Source organism: Vanessa atalanta, chromosome 15 (assembly GCF_905147765.1).
Source record: "Vanessa atalanta chromosome 15, ilVanAtal1.2, whole genome shotgun sequence".
Taxonomy (NCBI): Eukaryota; Metazoa; Arthropoda; class Insecta; order Lepidoptera; family Nymphalidae; genus Vanessa; species Vanessa atalanta.
Genome location: NC_061885.1, coordinates 5,013,933 through 5,029,173, shown reverse-complemented (window position 1 = coordinate 5,029,173; position 15,241 = coordinate 5,013,933). Strand labels below are relative to the sequence as shown.

The window sequence follows — 15,241 nt, the reverse complement described above, 5'->3', positions numbered from 1 at the left end:
ACATCGTAATTATAATTAAGTCATGATAGATCAAGCTTTGGACGATAATATTTCCGAAAACGAAGAAGAAGAAAGTTTTTTTCAAGATGTAGATATATTACAAAAACATGGAATTAACGTTGCAGATATTAAAAAGTTAAAGGGAGCCGGTATTTGCACTATTAAGGGAATTCAGATGTCCACGAAAAAAAAACTATGTAACATTAAAGGTTTTTCTGAAACTAAAGTAGAAAAAATTAAAGAAGCTTGTTTAAAAGTAATATCCTTAGGTTTTATGACTGCCTTAGAAGTAAGCGATCGGAGAAAACATGTTTTTAAGATCAACACTGGAAGTAATGAATTAGAGTAAGTAAAAAATATATTTATTTTAACAATAGAGACTAACACGTATTCAGGCTATGTTAACAATAATAACTAATAACTAAGCATTATATTGAAATATTTTATGGTAGTAAACTTCTTGCTGGTGGAATAGAGTCAATGGCGATTACTGAGGTGTTCGGCGAGTTTCGTACAGGCAAAACGCAGTTATCTCACACTTTATGCGTTACAACACAAATGCCTAATTCGTCAGGCTACAGCGGTGGCAAGGTTATGTTTCTTGACACTGAGCACACATTGTATCCTTTTTTTAAGTATCCCTTTATCTTAATATGTCTGTATTATTGACTTAGCAACGTACCTGCACTTTATGTATTTAGTAAAATTATATGATGATGCCCTTAGTGTCACAGTCGACCAGACAGATTAAGGCCTATTGCAGATAGATTTAACTTAGAGCAAAACGCCGTCCTAGACAACGTTCTTTATGCAAGAGCTTATACTTCTGAACATCAGGTAAATTAATTAAAAACTTATGTTTCTAGTTTTGACGCTATAAATAAGGTGATCTTTTATAAATTTGATTTAATCCTGGCCTAATAAAATAATTAAAATTTTAATTTACTGATGTCGGCAATCAATGAATAATCCACAGGATCCTATGGATACTTTAGGGACCATGCCTGTTCCCTCGTCGAAAAAAAAAAAAATATTAAAAAAAATAAACATTTATGTTTTAAAGAAGTACTTATTTCATCTAGCTATATTTTAGATAAAGAGACCATATGTACCATTCAGACTTACACTGATTTAAAAATTCGGTTGGATAGTTGACCTTCGTTAATAGCTTCATTTAAAAATTGGATCCGCGCCTAATTGCAGTTAGCATTTTTAACTAACGGTAACCGTGATCCAATCGCTAATTACATATTCGTTCGGATCATGGGGATGGTCATGGTCGTGGTTGTATTATTTTGTTGGGAAGATATCGATAATTTTATCTAGGCAGATATCGGTTTTTATAAAATATTATTACTATTTTATTATTTATATCAATATTATTTTATCTATTTTAATTAGTTAACAATTTATTTATGTGAAATTATATTGTTAATAAATTAGAGGTATTTTGTATTAATTACTAGCGACCCGCCCCGGCTTCACACGGGTGCAATGCTGCCACTAAATAGACTACAGAATGTCAACGTTCACAGTTTTTCAGTCGTTAGACAATACAAACCGCTACGTAACTGCGTTTTAAATCTGTAATATATTAAAAAAAAAACCGCATCAAAATCCGTTGTGTAATTTTAAAGATCTAAGCGTACATAGGGACAGACAGCGGTAAGCGACTTTGTTTTATACTATGTAATGATTACGTTCATTTTTGACTAATTAGGTATATCAATTGCAGTTTGACTAAGTAGGTATACAGATATCCGTCGACACGTCACAGTTATGGGATATCTAATTAAAAATCTAATCTAATCTAAGCAAATGTTTGTTATTAGTAAGTAGTAGAGACCTACTCTGGCACTCGGTCAGGAATTACAAATAAGTACAATCCGACTATAGGGGAAATGTGCAATAAATGAATTTTCCGTCGTAAATTTGAAAAATAAATAGTATCTATTTATAATAGATTATATAAGCTGAGATAGCTTAGTGGTTAGAACGCGCGCATCTTAACCGATTATTGCGGGTTCGAACCCAGGCAAGCACCACTGAATTTTCATGTGCTTAAATTGTGTTTAAAATACATCTCGTGCTCGGCGGGGGAGGAAAATATCGTGAGGAAACCTGCATGTGTCTAATTTCAACGAAATTCTGCCACATGTGTATCCACCAACCCGCATGGAGCAGCGTGGTGGAATATGCTCCAAACCTTCTCCTCAAAGGGAGAGGAGGCCTTAGCCAAGCAGTGGGAAATTTACAGGCTGTTAATTTATAACAGATTATAATATACTTAGTAATAATCAAGTCTGTCGTGTGGTTATTATCAAATAAAACTCATACTTATCAGTTGATTCATTGGTATTAATAATTATAGTAAAAAAAAAACACTTCAAAACACTTCAGTACTTTGATGCTATTTCTATATCAGTATCAAATGAGGTGTGTTCTGCGTAGTGGTGATTTAAAGTTAATCTTAATATAGTACCATCTTTATCAATGTTTATCATATCATTTAATATTATACAATTTTAAAACGGGTCTGGGATTTGTATTTTTATCTATACTCTTACTTATATTATATAATATACTTATGTTATGCTTTAAGGAATTTTGTGATAAAAAAGCGGTTGTTTTAGGGCTTGAAAAGTAGGAGTATTAACAAAAATGAAAAAATATTGAAAACATACTTATTTCATTTTATTATATGTATTTTTATTAGTACAGAAAGAATGGCGAATGAGTACCAAAAACTATTCCACCGCAACTTCTTTAAGCGATTTTCTTTTTATTGACCTTCTAATAATTAGGATATACGGTACCATATTGTTTAAGCTGAAATTGTTAAACAATTGCAAGGAAATGTTATTTAAAAATTGGTGCCTATTTTATAGATTTTGATGAAATGCGGTTTTTTTTTGGAGTTATGAATTATAAAAGAGTTGAAAATAATAAATCAAAAGATAATGAAAATTCATACACGACTGTGACTCTTTATACATACACCAAAACAATTAGCAATCATTTAAATTTCAATATATGTACAAAGAAAAATTAATTGGTCATCCTAAATTGTGTTTGTAAATAGTATCATTTTTTCTAATAAAAATTGGTGGTCAGGCTGAACTGCTTGATTTCGTTGCCGCGAAGTTTCATGAAGAAGCTGGTGTATTCAAACTATTAATAATAGATTCAGTCATGGCATTATTCCGGGTTGACTTCTCTGGACGCGGTGAACTAGCTGATCGACAGCAAAAGCTAGCACAAGTTTTATCAAGATTACAAAAGGTGTGTTTAATTTCATATTTTCATTATGATAGCTTTTTTATTCTCATCGATAACATTACCGATATTTTGACAATAATATTTATATACCTACTAGAAGTTCCATCAATGTTAATAAGTCGTATATTCAAACTTAAGGGCATGTTAGGCAAGACTGGAACAAATGAGAGGCAGTCTTTAAGTCTGCTAGGAAAAACGTTGATTGCCATGGAAAGTCATCTTAGCAAGACTATCTACTAAAACATGGGCATCCATTTCCAGATCTGGTTATGTACCTAATTACTCACAGACCTGTCTTATACCTATAATATAGTTCCAATAATCGTTGTCATTTTAGACCAGCAGTTTAATAAAATTTTTCAAGTAAAAAAAATTGTTATCAGTAAAGTGCAAATGACCCATTATGTGACAGATTTTCATGTCGACAGATGTAATTTCCTCACCACAATATAAGATGAAACAAAAATTAAGAACGTTAAAATTCAGTGGTGCTTGCCTTGGTTTACACCCGCAATCATTGGTTTTGATTCACGTTTTTTAACCTCTGAACATAATATTGTTAGAAAACGGCTAAAAAAATTATGAAAACAATTTGTACGTGATGAATATAAATTACCAACACAAGATAAAATATTGGAACGTACCTACCTACTGTAATTATTCTTAGTTGAAACAAAATATGTACATTGTTCTCGTGTAGGATAGAATAGGTTTTCTCTGTTGTACGAAATGCAAGTTCACTGGGTGAATAGATAAACAGCATCCGGGTATACCATGGTCAAATTATCGTATGTTTCGCCACTTCAGATAAGACAAATTAATTGGTCAGAAATAAAATTCTTTATCGAAATATTTAAGCATCCATAGGTCAATGCTAGGACGTTATTAAAATAGTTTTCTTAAAAACAAAAAACAATTTAATGATGTAAATCCATGATTTGTAGATTGAAATTCATATATATTATTAATGGCAAGAAGGCGTTAGTCTTTCCTTTATGAAATATTGTAATCAGAATAAAATATATTTTGACATACATATTTAAAATTTTACTCTCGTATTTTATAGATATCAGAGGAGTACAACGTTGCAGTTTTTATAACTAATCAAATGACTGCAGACCCAGGAGCCACGTTATCTTTTCAAGCCGATCCAAAAAAACCAATCGGTGGGAATATTCTCGCTCATGCTTCCACGACAAGAATATATCTTAGAAAAGGACGTGGAGAAAATCGTATAGCGAAAATTTACGATTCACCAGACTTGCCTGAAAGCGAAGCTACCTTTGCTATTACTAATGGTGGTATCGCAGATGCTAAAGATTAATAAATCTATTTGATACAAAAGTTACCTAGTTATTTACTCCTTTACTATTATACTGGACCCAATATATATATATATATATATACAATATACGTAACACATATTTCTGTTCCATTTGGTAAAGTATCTCCTACTCCGCTATTCTACTGCCTCATGGCTCATATCATTAGTGGTTTTGAGTCTATATAACATCAGGTACCTGTTAAGGTCACTAAGCCGAATATTTACGCTCTTCTTCTAATTACATATATATTTAAACTACTTAGTAATAAATCTATAACCAAATTAGAAAATAAAATAACGATACTTAACCGCAAAATAGAAAATTAATATTAAATTATTTACCCAGGATATAATAATAAATCAATTATTGTCCTCGTTTATCAAATTAATTTTCTAATATCCTAAAACGTTTCAATTGTTCAATGGATAAGGAAAGACCGAGGAATATTATAATTGCAACAACTTATAGTACTCCTATAGATTATGATTGGTTTGTGATTCAGATAATTATATAGATAGGTACAACAATATGTTCATAATTATTTTATTAGGTAATTAATAATTAAAGGGAATTTACCCTGTTTTATTAAAAATAGTATAATTTTCCTTTAATTTACAATATACATATGTAATTATATAATAATATATTATAATAATTTTATATATTTATAAATATCTCTGTACATATAGTTTCTATTAATTTATGTAATTTCATCCAATACTACACTAAAGTTATTGACCTGTCAATTTAAGACTTATTCCGATAACTTTATAACCCGTTGCTTTGGAGTCGCTCGCGCGAAGAACATTAAAACAAAGTCCAACCATTAATAAAATCGTATTTTAGTCGTCATAGTGGCGTGACTTGTGCGAACCAATTATATGCGTCTTTACGATTAGATAAATTAATATTAATTTATTATTGTCTAAATATACGCACTTTTATAAAAAAAAATATATTTTAATAAATATAATGGAAACATAATTTAATATAATGATCACGATAGATTGAATTTCTTTCAATCGAACTGTATATTTAATTTTATAAAATTCACACAGGCATATTTTATATTTTTACCTTAATTTTGTACCAAGATACTTAAAAAATGTGGGTGACACCTTAAATATATTGTCATTTTATACTAAAATTCAAAAAAATATATTTAATAACCATTGTTTAATCAATGATCACTACAATGATGAATCACGCACCCGGTTCGGCAATCGCTATTCGCTATCGGCAGTCATCAATACATCATTCGATTCGATCCCGCCGGACAGAGTAGGCCGCTCTTTATCAGTATTTAATCCATTCAGTTCAGTCAGTTTTCAGTGTGCCAGTGTAACTGTCAATCGTCAATCGTGTTGTCAGTTTACATTCTAATATTTTGTTCGTGCTTGTTTTAAATTACACTTTATTTATTATAAATTAAATAAACAATCATTTAATACCCAATAGTTTTATATAAAATATCAAATTATGAGTGACAACAAGGAAGATAAAAAGCAAATACGTGTGTGGTGTGATGGATGGTAAATCAATGATTTTAAATTTTTTACTATAATTACCTGACTAATGATTTGACATTTTTGGTAGTAGTTTGTTTTTAAAACGTAGTTCTTAGAACCGTAATATTTGTAGTAATTGTGTTTAAAAGATTTGCGGTAACCAATTAAATTATTGAATGTGATTTATTACGCCGGTCCTAAAATAAATATTCATTCAATTTCTCTTATAGTAAAAAGGAAACTAATAGGAGAAACAATAGACATAATAAGCTAAGAAATATTTTCTACTCTCAATTTAGTATAGATGTTAATAAACAAAGATGAAAATATTATTTTTACATTATTGCATTTAGAAAAAATCGATATATTTTTGTATTTCAGCTATGACATGGTTCATTTTGGCCATGCTAATTCTTTGAGACAAGCAAAAGCTCTTGGTGGTGTATTAATAGTAGGTGTACACACAGATGAAGAAATATCTAAACATAAAGGCCCTCCTGTCTTTACACAGGAGGAGAGATATAAAATGGTTCGTGCAATCAAATGGGTCGACCAAGTGGTGGAGGGAGCACCGTATGTTACAACACTAGAAACGTTAGATAAATACCAATGTGATTTTTGTGTGCATGGAGGTGGGATATGGTTTTAATTTTATTAGTTGTTAGCTTATTAACACAAGTCTAATAGGATAATTTGTATATTTATGTCCAAATAAAGACTAATTAGTAGCTTTTATAGCATATGATACTTAAAATAAAGGTGTTTGCCTTATTATAATACTCATAAAATCATTTCAAGTTAATGATAAAATTATATATTGGCATGAACATTTTAATTTTGTATATAAGTTTATGAATCTATAATAATTTTAATATAGGATATAAAATAGTGTACTGTATTTTGGTAGAGTTCTTTATATTATTATATATTTTAAACAAGACTAAAATTACCATACTCCTTTATATTTTAGATGACATCACAGTGACTGCAGATGGAATTGATACATATCATTTGGTTAAAGAAGCTGGGAGATACAGGTATTTACAATAAGCAATATATTTATAAACATATTGATTTACATGTAACTTTTATATATAAAATGTTTTTTTGCAGAGAAGTAAATAGAACAGCTGGAGTGTCCACTACAGATTTAGTAGGAAGGATGCTGTTACTCACACGAGAACACTTCAAGTAATTAACCAATTATTTTTCAATCCAATCAAATTAAATATAAAATCAGGAAAGCCATATTGAAATAAATAATTGTGATAATAATTTATAATTACACGGCACTGGAATCGTTCAAATTTATTTCTGCAATACAATGTAATTGCTTGCCATGTCGCAATAACATACATATGTGAATTAGTAATTTTTTTTCTGTAAAGAATCACTATTTAGTTACTTTTATACATGCACCGGTGCTGTGAGTCAAAAGATTTACATCTGTGAGTCATAACATTAGAGCTAGATATGTTACCAAATGATAAACTGCTGTATATTTTATAATATATTTAATAGTGTCTCTTAAGGCTTGCTATAATTTTCAGGAGAGGTGACAAAGAATACACAGTAGCCCTGGAGCACTCTTCAAATCTTGGTACAGATTCAACCGCAAGGTCACCTTACACCGGCTGTTCACAGTTCTTACCCACCACTCAAAAGATCATCCAGTTCAGCAGTGGTCTTTCACCTAAGCCTACTGACAAAGTATGTTATTTCTTTTTATTAAATAATTTGAGAAACATTTAAATGCATCATGATGTGCATGTGTTTTTACTCTATTTTTAAATAATAATAGCTCATACAGCGAAGATAATTAAAAGTATGTAAATTAATTCCGTTTTAGCAGTTTATTTTTATAAATTAACTTGAGTTCGTTTTTCTAATACATTTAAATAACCCGTTACGGCAATAAATAAAGACACGATTACATATTTTAAATTTAATAAACTTGTGTCCTGTGTGAATGTTAGACCTTTTGTTGATTGTACTCAATTCTCGATAAAAAACTTTTGAACGTTTTAAAAAGGAAAAGTGAGTTGTAATTAAATGCTAAAAATGTTTTATTACATGGAAGAAAAACAATTTATTTTTATCAACATCCTTCAAAACACAATAGTACAGTATACTATTTATATATATGATAACAACAAACGGAGCGCGGCTATATAACAATATACCCTCATATATAAAAAATGTTGACTCATTACATACATTTAAAAAACAATTATCAGATTATTTAATATAAAACAATTAAATTTAATTTGAGTGTTGAGGTGGGGCAAAGTTAAACATATAAATTATACTTGATTATTGTTTTGTTTGTTGCTAGTAAATTTTGTTTTGTATACGTTCCTACAACTATACATATATATTATATATGTAATATTACATATAATGGCTACGACGATGAACTGTAAGTGAACATTACTGTAATTTATTGTTATCACATAAGTGACAATGTATATCTTTGTGGATAATAAATTATTTAAACCTAAACCTAAACCTACTATAGAGTCAATACTAGTCAATATATACTATACAATATAATGAACTGGCAGGAGGGCTTTGTACTATCCCCGAGTGGTTTTCTAGCGCCTAACATCAATACTTTTTGGTGCAGTACTATGTCTGAATTCTGTAATTACATAACATAACATATCGGATCCTGTGCTTGACGTCGCATTAACGGCGTAGGGTGTAATTACAAAGACAGATTTAGAGTAGACTAGATACCGCATCTTTTTTTTTTATAAATACGATGACATGAAACCATACTTGACAATCATAATATGATTTGAAAATTAATTACAACTATTTGAGCAACAAATTACTTACCTTTCGTAGGTAATGTCTTTGTTGTTCGATTTACTACCCTAGAAGATTTTTTTTTTAGCATTAGCATTAGCAGCCCGTAAATGTCCCGCTGCTGGGATAAAGGCCTCTCCCTTTGAGGAGAAGGTTTGGAGCATATTCCACCACGCTGCTCCAATGCGGGTTGGCGGATTTTTTTACGGTTTATAAAAGCACAATTACACTAACATAAACTCGAATAGTAGCGAAGTTTGTGCATAGTATAAACTTCGGACACGCTTGCTCAGACGGCTTTTGGTATGTAGCCTGTTCAAAATCTGTGCTCGTCCCCATTACCATACGCATACCTAGATTGTAATGTAGGAAAAAAAATTATGAATTCGTATTTTTTCGAAGCAATTATCTACGGAGTTTTTTATCAGTTTTTCTCGGTAGAATCAGGGACACATCGCGATCAAAGACTTAGGGGGATCATATTTATCAAATTTAATAATAAGATTTTATTGCACAAAAAAACTTATGAGAAATTTGTAAGTATTATAAATATAATAGTAAATTATAAAATAAATGGATGTCTTCTTATCCTATTGGCAACCAATAGATTATATTTGAGACATCTGGGGTTATCTCTTAATCTGAATAACATGCTCGCTCCCAACCAGGTTTTACAAATACACGAAATACGTTCGTCTACCGTTTGCTTCCTATGATATGCCAACCCCGAACCGCGCCTAGCTAGAATCCTCGAAACTTGACGATTCAGGGCTGCTTACAAGAGCCTATTTGAGTTAGGAATATTTGGATTTTAGCGCCGCTTATATAATTAAAAAACGGGTACATACTGTTAATTGATATAAGGTATAACTATTGAATGAGCTCAATCAACAAAATCCACTACAGAATAAATTAAAAGTAATTTGAGACACAAAAACAGAATCAATAAAATAACGTTTTAAATTCTATTATAAATGCGATATTTTAATTGTGGGTAATTGTTACTCAATCACGACCGGAAGTATGCAACAAAATTCGGCGTAGAAATCAACTATGTCAAGGAATATGAACATGTAATGGTACCTTGATATTCGGTACTTAGTTTTTTAAATAAATCATAAAAAAATATTTGAGCCAAGAGATGAAAGAAAATTATTTACACTAAATGCAGTTATCTATTTAAATTTGGTATCGTTTTTAGGGTTCCGTACCCAAACAGTAAAAGAGACACTATTACTAAGACTCCGCTGTCCGTCCGTCTGTCCGTCTGTCATCAGGCTGTATCTCAAGAACAGTGATAGTTAGACACTTGAACCTTTCAGAGATGTTGAATTTCTGTTGCCGCTGTAACAACAAATACTAAAAACAAAATAAATAAATATTTAAGAGGGTTCTCCTTCTCATACAACAGACATTATTTTTTTGTCGTTTTTATAGATAATGGTACGGTACTCTACGTGCGCAATTCCTCGCTCGCACTTGGCCGATTTTTTTGTACTAAACTGTACATATATTAATGTTTTGGAAATTATTCACTATTAAAACGTACTAATTGGAAGGCACAGATTGCAATCGAACAAAAACATTTTAAACTTTGATAAAATTGAAATAAATTACAACTACGATTTTATAATGGCGATAAAAAATAAAATTGAAAATGCTAATTCACTAAAAATATGCAAGTATGTACTATGAACAATTATAAAACGTGCTTGAGCAATGTTGCTTTGACCTTGTTTTTTTGTTATACAATGTTGAATAATTACATTTAACGATTTTATTTATTAAGTAATTTGTATGTTAGACCTTGAACTTTACAACCTCTACGTATATATCTAACCAGTCCTTGTCTTATGTCTTAAACACGTTAGTATAACATGTATGTTATTTACTACTAGACTATGTATACTGGTAATAAATATGAATAAAAATGTAGAAGCATAATAAGCTTATTATTGATTCATCAGCAACTTAGTTCGTACAATAGTCAAAATATATAAACTAAGCCTACATCAGAACGGAAAATTGGTATGAGTCTCAGGTATGTTATTTCTAGTGAGATGTAAAACGTCTGCTAATAGTATGCATCAGGTCAAAGCTTAAAAGTATAGTTCTTTTGAATTTTGTCGTAAACCACGAGTGTCATTGTAAAAAAGGGGAAACAAAAATCGCTTATAAAAAAATAATTTTAATTAATTAATTATTTACAATCACTTTAAGTAACTTTGATTAATAAGGTTTATTTATCGATTAACGACTATAGCTATAGATGATATAAAAGTGTAGAGTTATTTAAATTAATAATTCAAATATTGTTTTTAATAACGTATTTGTACCTGTTTGTCGGAAAAGAGTTACTACTGAGTTTTTTGCTGGTTCTTCTCGGTAGAGTCTACATTCTGAACCGCTGGTAGCTTTAAATTTATTTTAATTATGTAAAGTGCTCACAAAAGCCTTATTTAAAAAATTGTATTTTAATTTGGTTTGATTAAAGGACTTGATTTTATTTTCAATGAAGGTTCCAATAATGTTTATCATAGTACTTTAACGTAACCCGAAGTAATTGTGTTTTAAAATCCAAGAACAGTATAAACGTGTGAAATTATTATGAATAATTAATATTTGTATTATTATGAAGGATGTCTGTATTGTTGAACGCTTTAATCTCGGGAACTACCTGTTGTAATTGATTTTGCGTTATATAACCATATATTTAAATATTATATTTGGATTATTCTCAAACAATTATTTGGTATGAGGGGCGGAATTAAAATCATCCCTTGACATCATAGAATTTTCTGCCAGTTAACTTGTAGGTAAGGCAAAATATTCAAGGCGATGGCAAATATGTAGAAAAACAGTACTAACAATATATATATTGGTAAGGATTTTTTAATGTAAATAGATCTAAACTCAATTCGCTATTCTATATTCTCATCTATATTCTACTACCCTGTGCCAAATATATAGAACATATGTTCGATTCAAAGTAACCAAATCCAGTAGCCGAATAAAAGTTAAGTTTATAATCATATATAAATATTGGACAACATCACATACATTACTCTGATCCCAATGTAAGTAGCTAAAGCACTTGTGTTATGGAAATCAGAAGTGACGACGGTACCACAAACACCCAGACCCAAGACAACATAGAAAACTAATGATTTTTTCTACATCGACTCGGCCGGGAATCGAACCCGGGACCTCGGAGTGGCGTACCCATGAAAACCGGTGTACACACTACTCGACCACGGAGGTCGTCAAAAAGTTGTAATTAAATGAAGTATGTTAACACAAGTCCAACGTATGTCAGGTGGTGTACGTCGCGGGTGCGTTCGATCTGTTCCACGTGGGGCACTTGGACTTCCTCGAAGCGGCGCACGCGCACGGGGACTTCCTCATCGTGGGGCTGCACACCGACCTCGAAGTGAACCGCTACAAAGGCTCCAACTACCCCATAATGAACCTCCACGAACGCGTGCTCTCTGTTCTCGCTTGTAAGGTAAACGCTTTATGTGTATTTACAACTGATATATCTATATTTATTATTATATCTGTCTAATAGTCACTTACCAGTTACTCGACCGAGTATAAATTGTTAGTAAACTTAGAAACAAAACGACTTAGTTCCCATGATTAGCAATACCAATTGAATCGGGAATTTATACAATGGCTTGCAGAACGATCTATAAATATTTTTTTCGCTACTTGTTTGGGCTTTTATTAAAGTTATTGTTATAAGTTTAATTAATATATATTTTTTTTAAGATCCCATCCATATTTTCGCTAACATTACATTTAATTGTATATACAGTGCGATGTTTCCGAATCCGTGATCTGTTAATGTAGGTATTTTAACATTAAAAGGTTTAGTACCTACGCAAGAAATAGGTTATGCTCTATTGATATGTAAAATAAAATCGCTTATGGTTCATTTTAAAAGAATATTATATATAGTAAATTTTCGTTTTACCACTAAATGTACACACAAAACTTGGAGAGCAGTAGTTTTTCCAGTGAATTCTTATTAAACAGTCGAAATGTCATAAAAGTTGTATAAATTGATAAAATTTTAAAAACCTTTACGTTTGCGTTCCGTATAACGCAGCAATAATATAAGCTTTTTGTTAAAACTAAACGTCCATGCGGATGAAACCGCGCGTAGAAGCCAGTAACATTTAATAGTAAACAAATATTTATTTCATGAGGGTAAATAATAATAAAAATGTAATTATATTGTAATTTAAAACCATTCAATAATTTAATTGTTTATGCAGTATGTTCACGAAGTGGTGATCGGAGCGCCGTATAGTGTGACAGCGGAATTAATGGATCACTTCAGGGTAGAGGTGGTGTGTCACGGCCTAACGCCCATCGCGCTGGACGCTGATGGTTCTGACCCTTACAAAGTGCCAAAACAACGTGGATGTTTTAAGGTAAAATCATTTTTTTTTCTTTAGCTTACTTTATTTATTTATATTCGAGATAACCTACTAAGGAATGAAACACGGGGCAAACATCATCTTAAACGAATGCTAATATGCTTGATAGATTTTTAGTCATTCATCTGATATAAACGAAACCATGAACGATGAAAACCTGGCACATATATGACAATATAAAGAGCGGTTATTCCAGTTACCGCTTCTCAGTTTCTGACATTTTTAATCTTGTGTGTTCGTAACTGCGTGTGCGTGTATAATCACAACAGCTATAATCAAGCCAGTCTATATAAAGCATCGTGATGCTATTAAATAATTTATTCCGAATTTTTTTAGTAATCAAAGACTTAAACTTTGTAAGTAAATAAGTATTTATTCGGTTCACGATGTAGTTTTGTAAAAATAACATGAAGTTTGAAGCTCAATAATGTGCATTTAGCGTCGTTTTCATTCCCTTTTTTCTCAAAAACTATATAGGAATACATTTTTTCCCATACATTCTAAACAAGGCAATCTGCTCGAATACGTAGTTTTTACAGAAACTTACAACTCATTTTTATGCGTATACATTTCAATTTACATTAAAATGTATAATGTTTTGAAAATATGCTTTTTTAACAAATAAACTATCACTCATGAAAACAGCTAATCCGGCATAAGCGCTCTTAATATTAGCAATATTAATATTTATTATAATTGTCAAATAATAGTTGTTCAATAAAATATAAGACTTAAGACTAAATACTATTAAAGATTAATTCAATGTGCTGGAATAAGCTCTAGATGCTGTTAAAAGGAAAGTTTTTTTTTATTTCGTCAATAAAATATTGACTATAATCTTTAAACACACTATAACAACAATATAAAAAAAGAACTATAACAGCTGAACATCCCTTGACAGTATTTTTGTAATATTAAATGCATAGCAATTCATACTACATAGAGTACATGCATATTTCTATTTTAGATAGTAAAAATATGTTGACCAATTGGCAGCAAAACTTTAGTTGCACTCTCATACACCCAATAACCCATATACACTATACGCATACACGCATACATTAGTCCTACCATGGCTCTTGTTTATTACCAACGCAAGGAGATGTAATAATTTGTTTGTCAAAATACGTTTTTATAAACACGCAATATTATAGATTATTATTGAATATTATTAATTATTGACAAACAAATTATTACATACGTATAAACACATATTGTGTTATCTGTTTGGTTTTATTTTATAACGATTTATAATTGTGCAAAGATGTAATTCTGTTAATTACTTTCCATTAAATCAATACATTACATTTCTGGGAATTCCTATCTTTAATATTATTAATTTTACAGGTATTAAATTCGGGCAACAGCATGACAACTGAGGACATAGTTCAACGAATAATCCGTCACAGATTAGAATTCGAAGAAAGAAACACGCGCAAAGAAAAAAAGGAAATCGCCCAAATGAAATCAATACAAAAGGAACATATTAAACAGAATGGAAATTGTGAATATAAAGCATATTCTGGTTAAAAATATATTTAAAAATAAAAAACTAAATTATCTGTACCCAGTACATTCGCTGAAAGTTCATGATACTCTGAATTTTCATTCTCATTGGATCATGGGTATAATTACTTTCTACTTACGACGATAAATTTATTATTAATAAATAATCCATATTTAATATATTGTATAATATTAGGTACCTTATTACAAAGTTAAAAGTAATCCACAGTTAACTAAACTAAATGTATTTATTCGCATTTCATAGAATAATAATAATGCTCTCATTCCGAAAAAAAATATGTAAAACAAATAATGTTAACGCATATTTTGTATTAATATCAATGAATTTTAAAATTTATTCATACTT

The 15,241-nt window shown here is 30.5% G+C and overlaps 2 protein-coding genes across 4 annotated transcripts; both read left to right on the top strand.

Moving 5' to 3' along the window:
- Positions 1–22: 22 nt before the first annotated feature.
- On the top strand, positions 23–4,603 carry LOC125069359 (meiotic recombination protein DMC1/LIM15 homolog). The gene is made up of 5 exons (XM_047678833.1): positions 23–345; positions 453–620; positions 735–837; positions 3,115–3,282; positions 4,346–4,603. The coding sequence occupies exons 1-5, from the start codon at positions 23–25 to the stop codon at positions 4,601–4,603; spliced, it is 1,020 nt and encodes a 339-aa protein (XP_047534789.1).
- Positions 4,604–5,867: 1,264 nt separating this feature from the next.
- On the top strand, positions 5,868–15,228 carry LOC125069193 (ethanolamine-phosphate cytidylyltransferase). 3 transcript variants are annotated; one of them, XM_047678596.1, is made up of 8 exons: positions 5,868–6,136; positions 6,494–6,744; positions 7,083–7,149; positions 7,226–7,303; positions 7,666–7,822; positions 12,240–12,428; positions 13,204–13,362; positions 14,716–15,226. In XM_047678596.1, the coding sequence occupies exons 1-8, from the start codon at positions 6,084–6,086 to the stop codon at positions 14,896–14,898; spliced, it is 1,137 nt and encodes a 378-aa protein (XP_047534552.1). In that variant the 5' UTR covers positions 5,868–6,083; the 3' UTR covers positions 14,899–15,226. The 3 variants fall into 3 exon arrangements, with proteins under 3 accessions (XP_047534552.1, XP_047534551.1, XP_047534553.1); XM_047678595.1 differs by having other exon boundaries at positions 7,663–7,822; positions 14,716–15,223; XM_047678597.1 differs by lacking the exon at positions 6,494–6,744 and having other exon boundaries at positions 7,663–7,822; positions 14,716–15,228.
- Positions 15,229–15,241: the final 13 nt, after the last annotated feature.

What these genes read in the sequence shown, in the direction of transcription:
- LOC125069359 (XM_047678833.1), top strand. Translation starts at nt 23, where the DNA reads ATGATAGATCAAGCTTTGGACGATAATATTTCCGAAAACGAAGAAGAA. An exon ending in ACTGGAAGTAATGAATTAGA is followed by an intron (nt 346 to 452) that starts GTAAGTAAAAAA and finishes ATTTTATGGTAG; the next exon opens with TAAACTTCTTGCTGGTGGAA. An exon ending in TTTTATCAAGATTACAAAAG is followed by an intron (nt 3,283 to 4,345) that starts GTGTGTTTAATT and finishes CGTATTTTATAG; the next exon opens with ATATCAGAGGAGTACAACGT.
- LOC125069193 (XM_047678595.1), top strand. Translation starts at nt 6,084, where the DNA reads ATGAGTGACAACAAGGAAGATAAAAAGCAAATACGTGTGTGGTGTGAT. An exon ending in CTCACACGAGAACACTTCAA is followed by an intron (nt 7,304 to 7,662) that starts GTAATTAACCAA and finishes TATAATTTTCAG; the next exon opens with GAGAGGTGACAAAGAATACA. An exon ending in AACAACGTGGATGTTTTAAG is followed by an intron (nt 13,363 to 14,715) that starts GTAAAATCATTT and finishes TTAATTTTACAG; the next exon opens with GTATTAAATTCGGGCAACAG.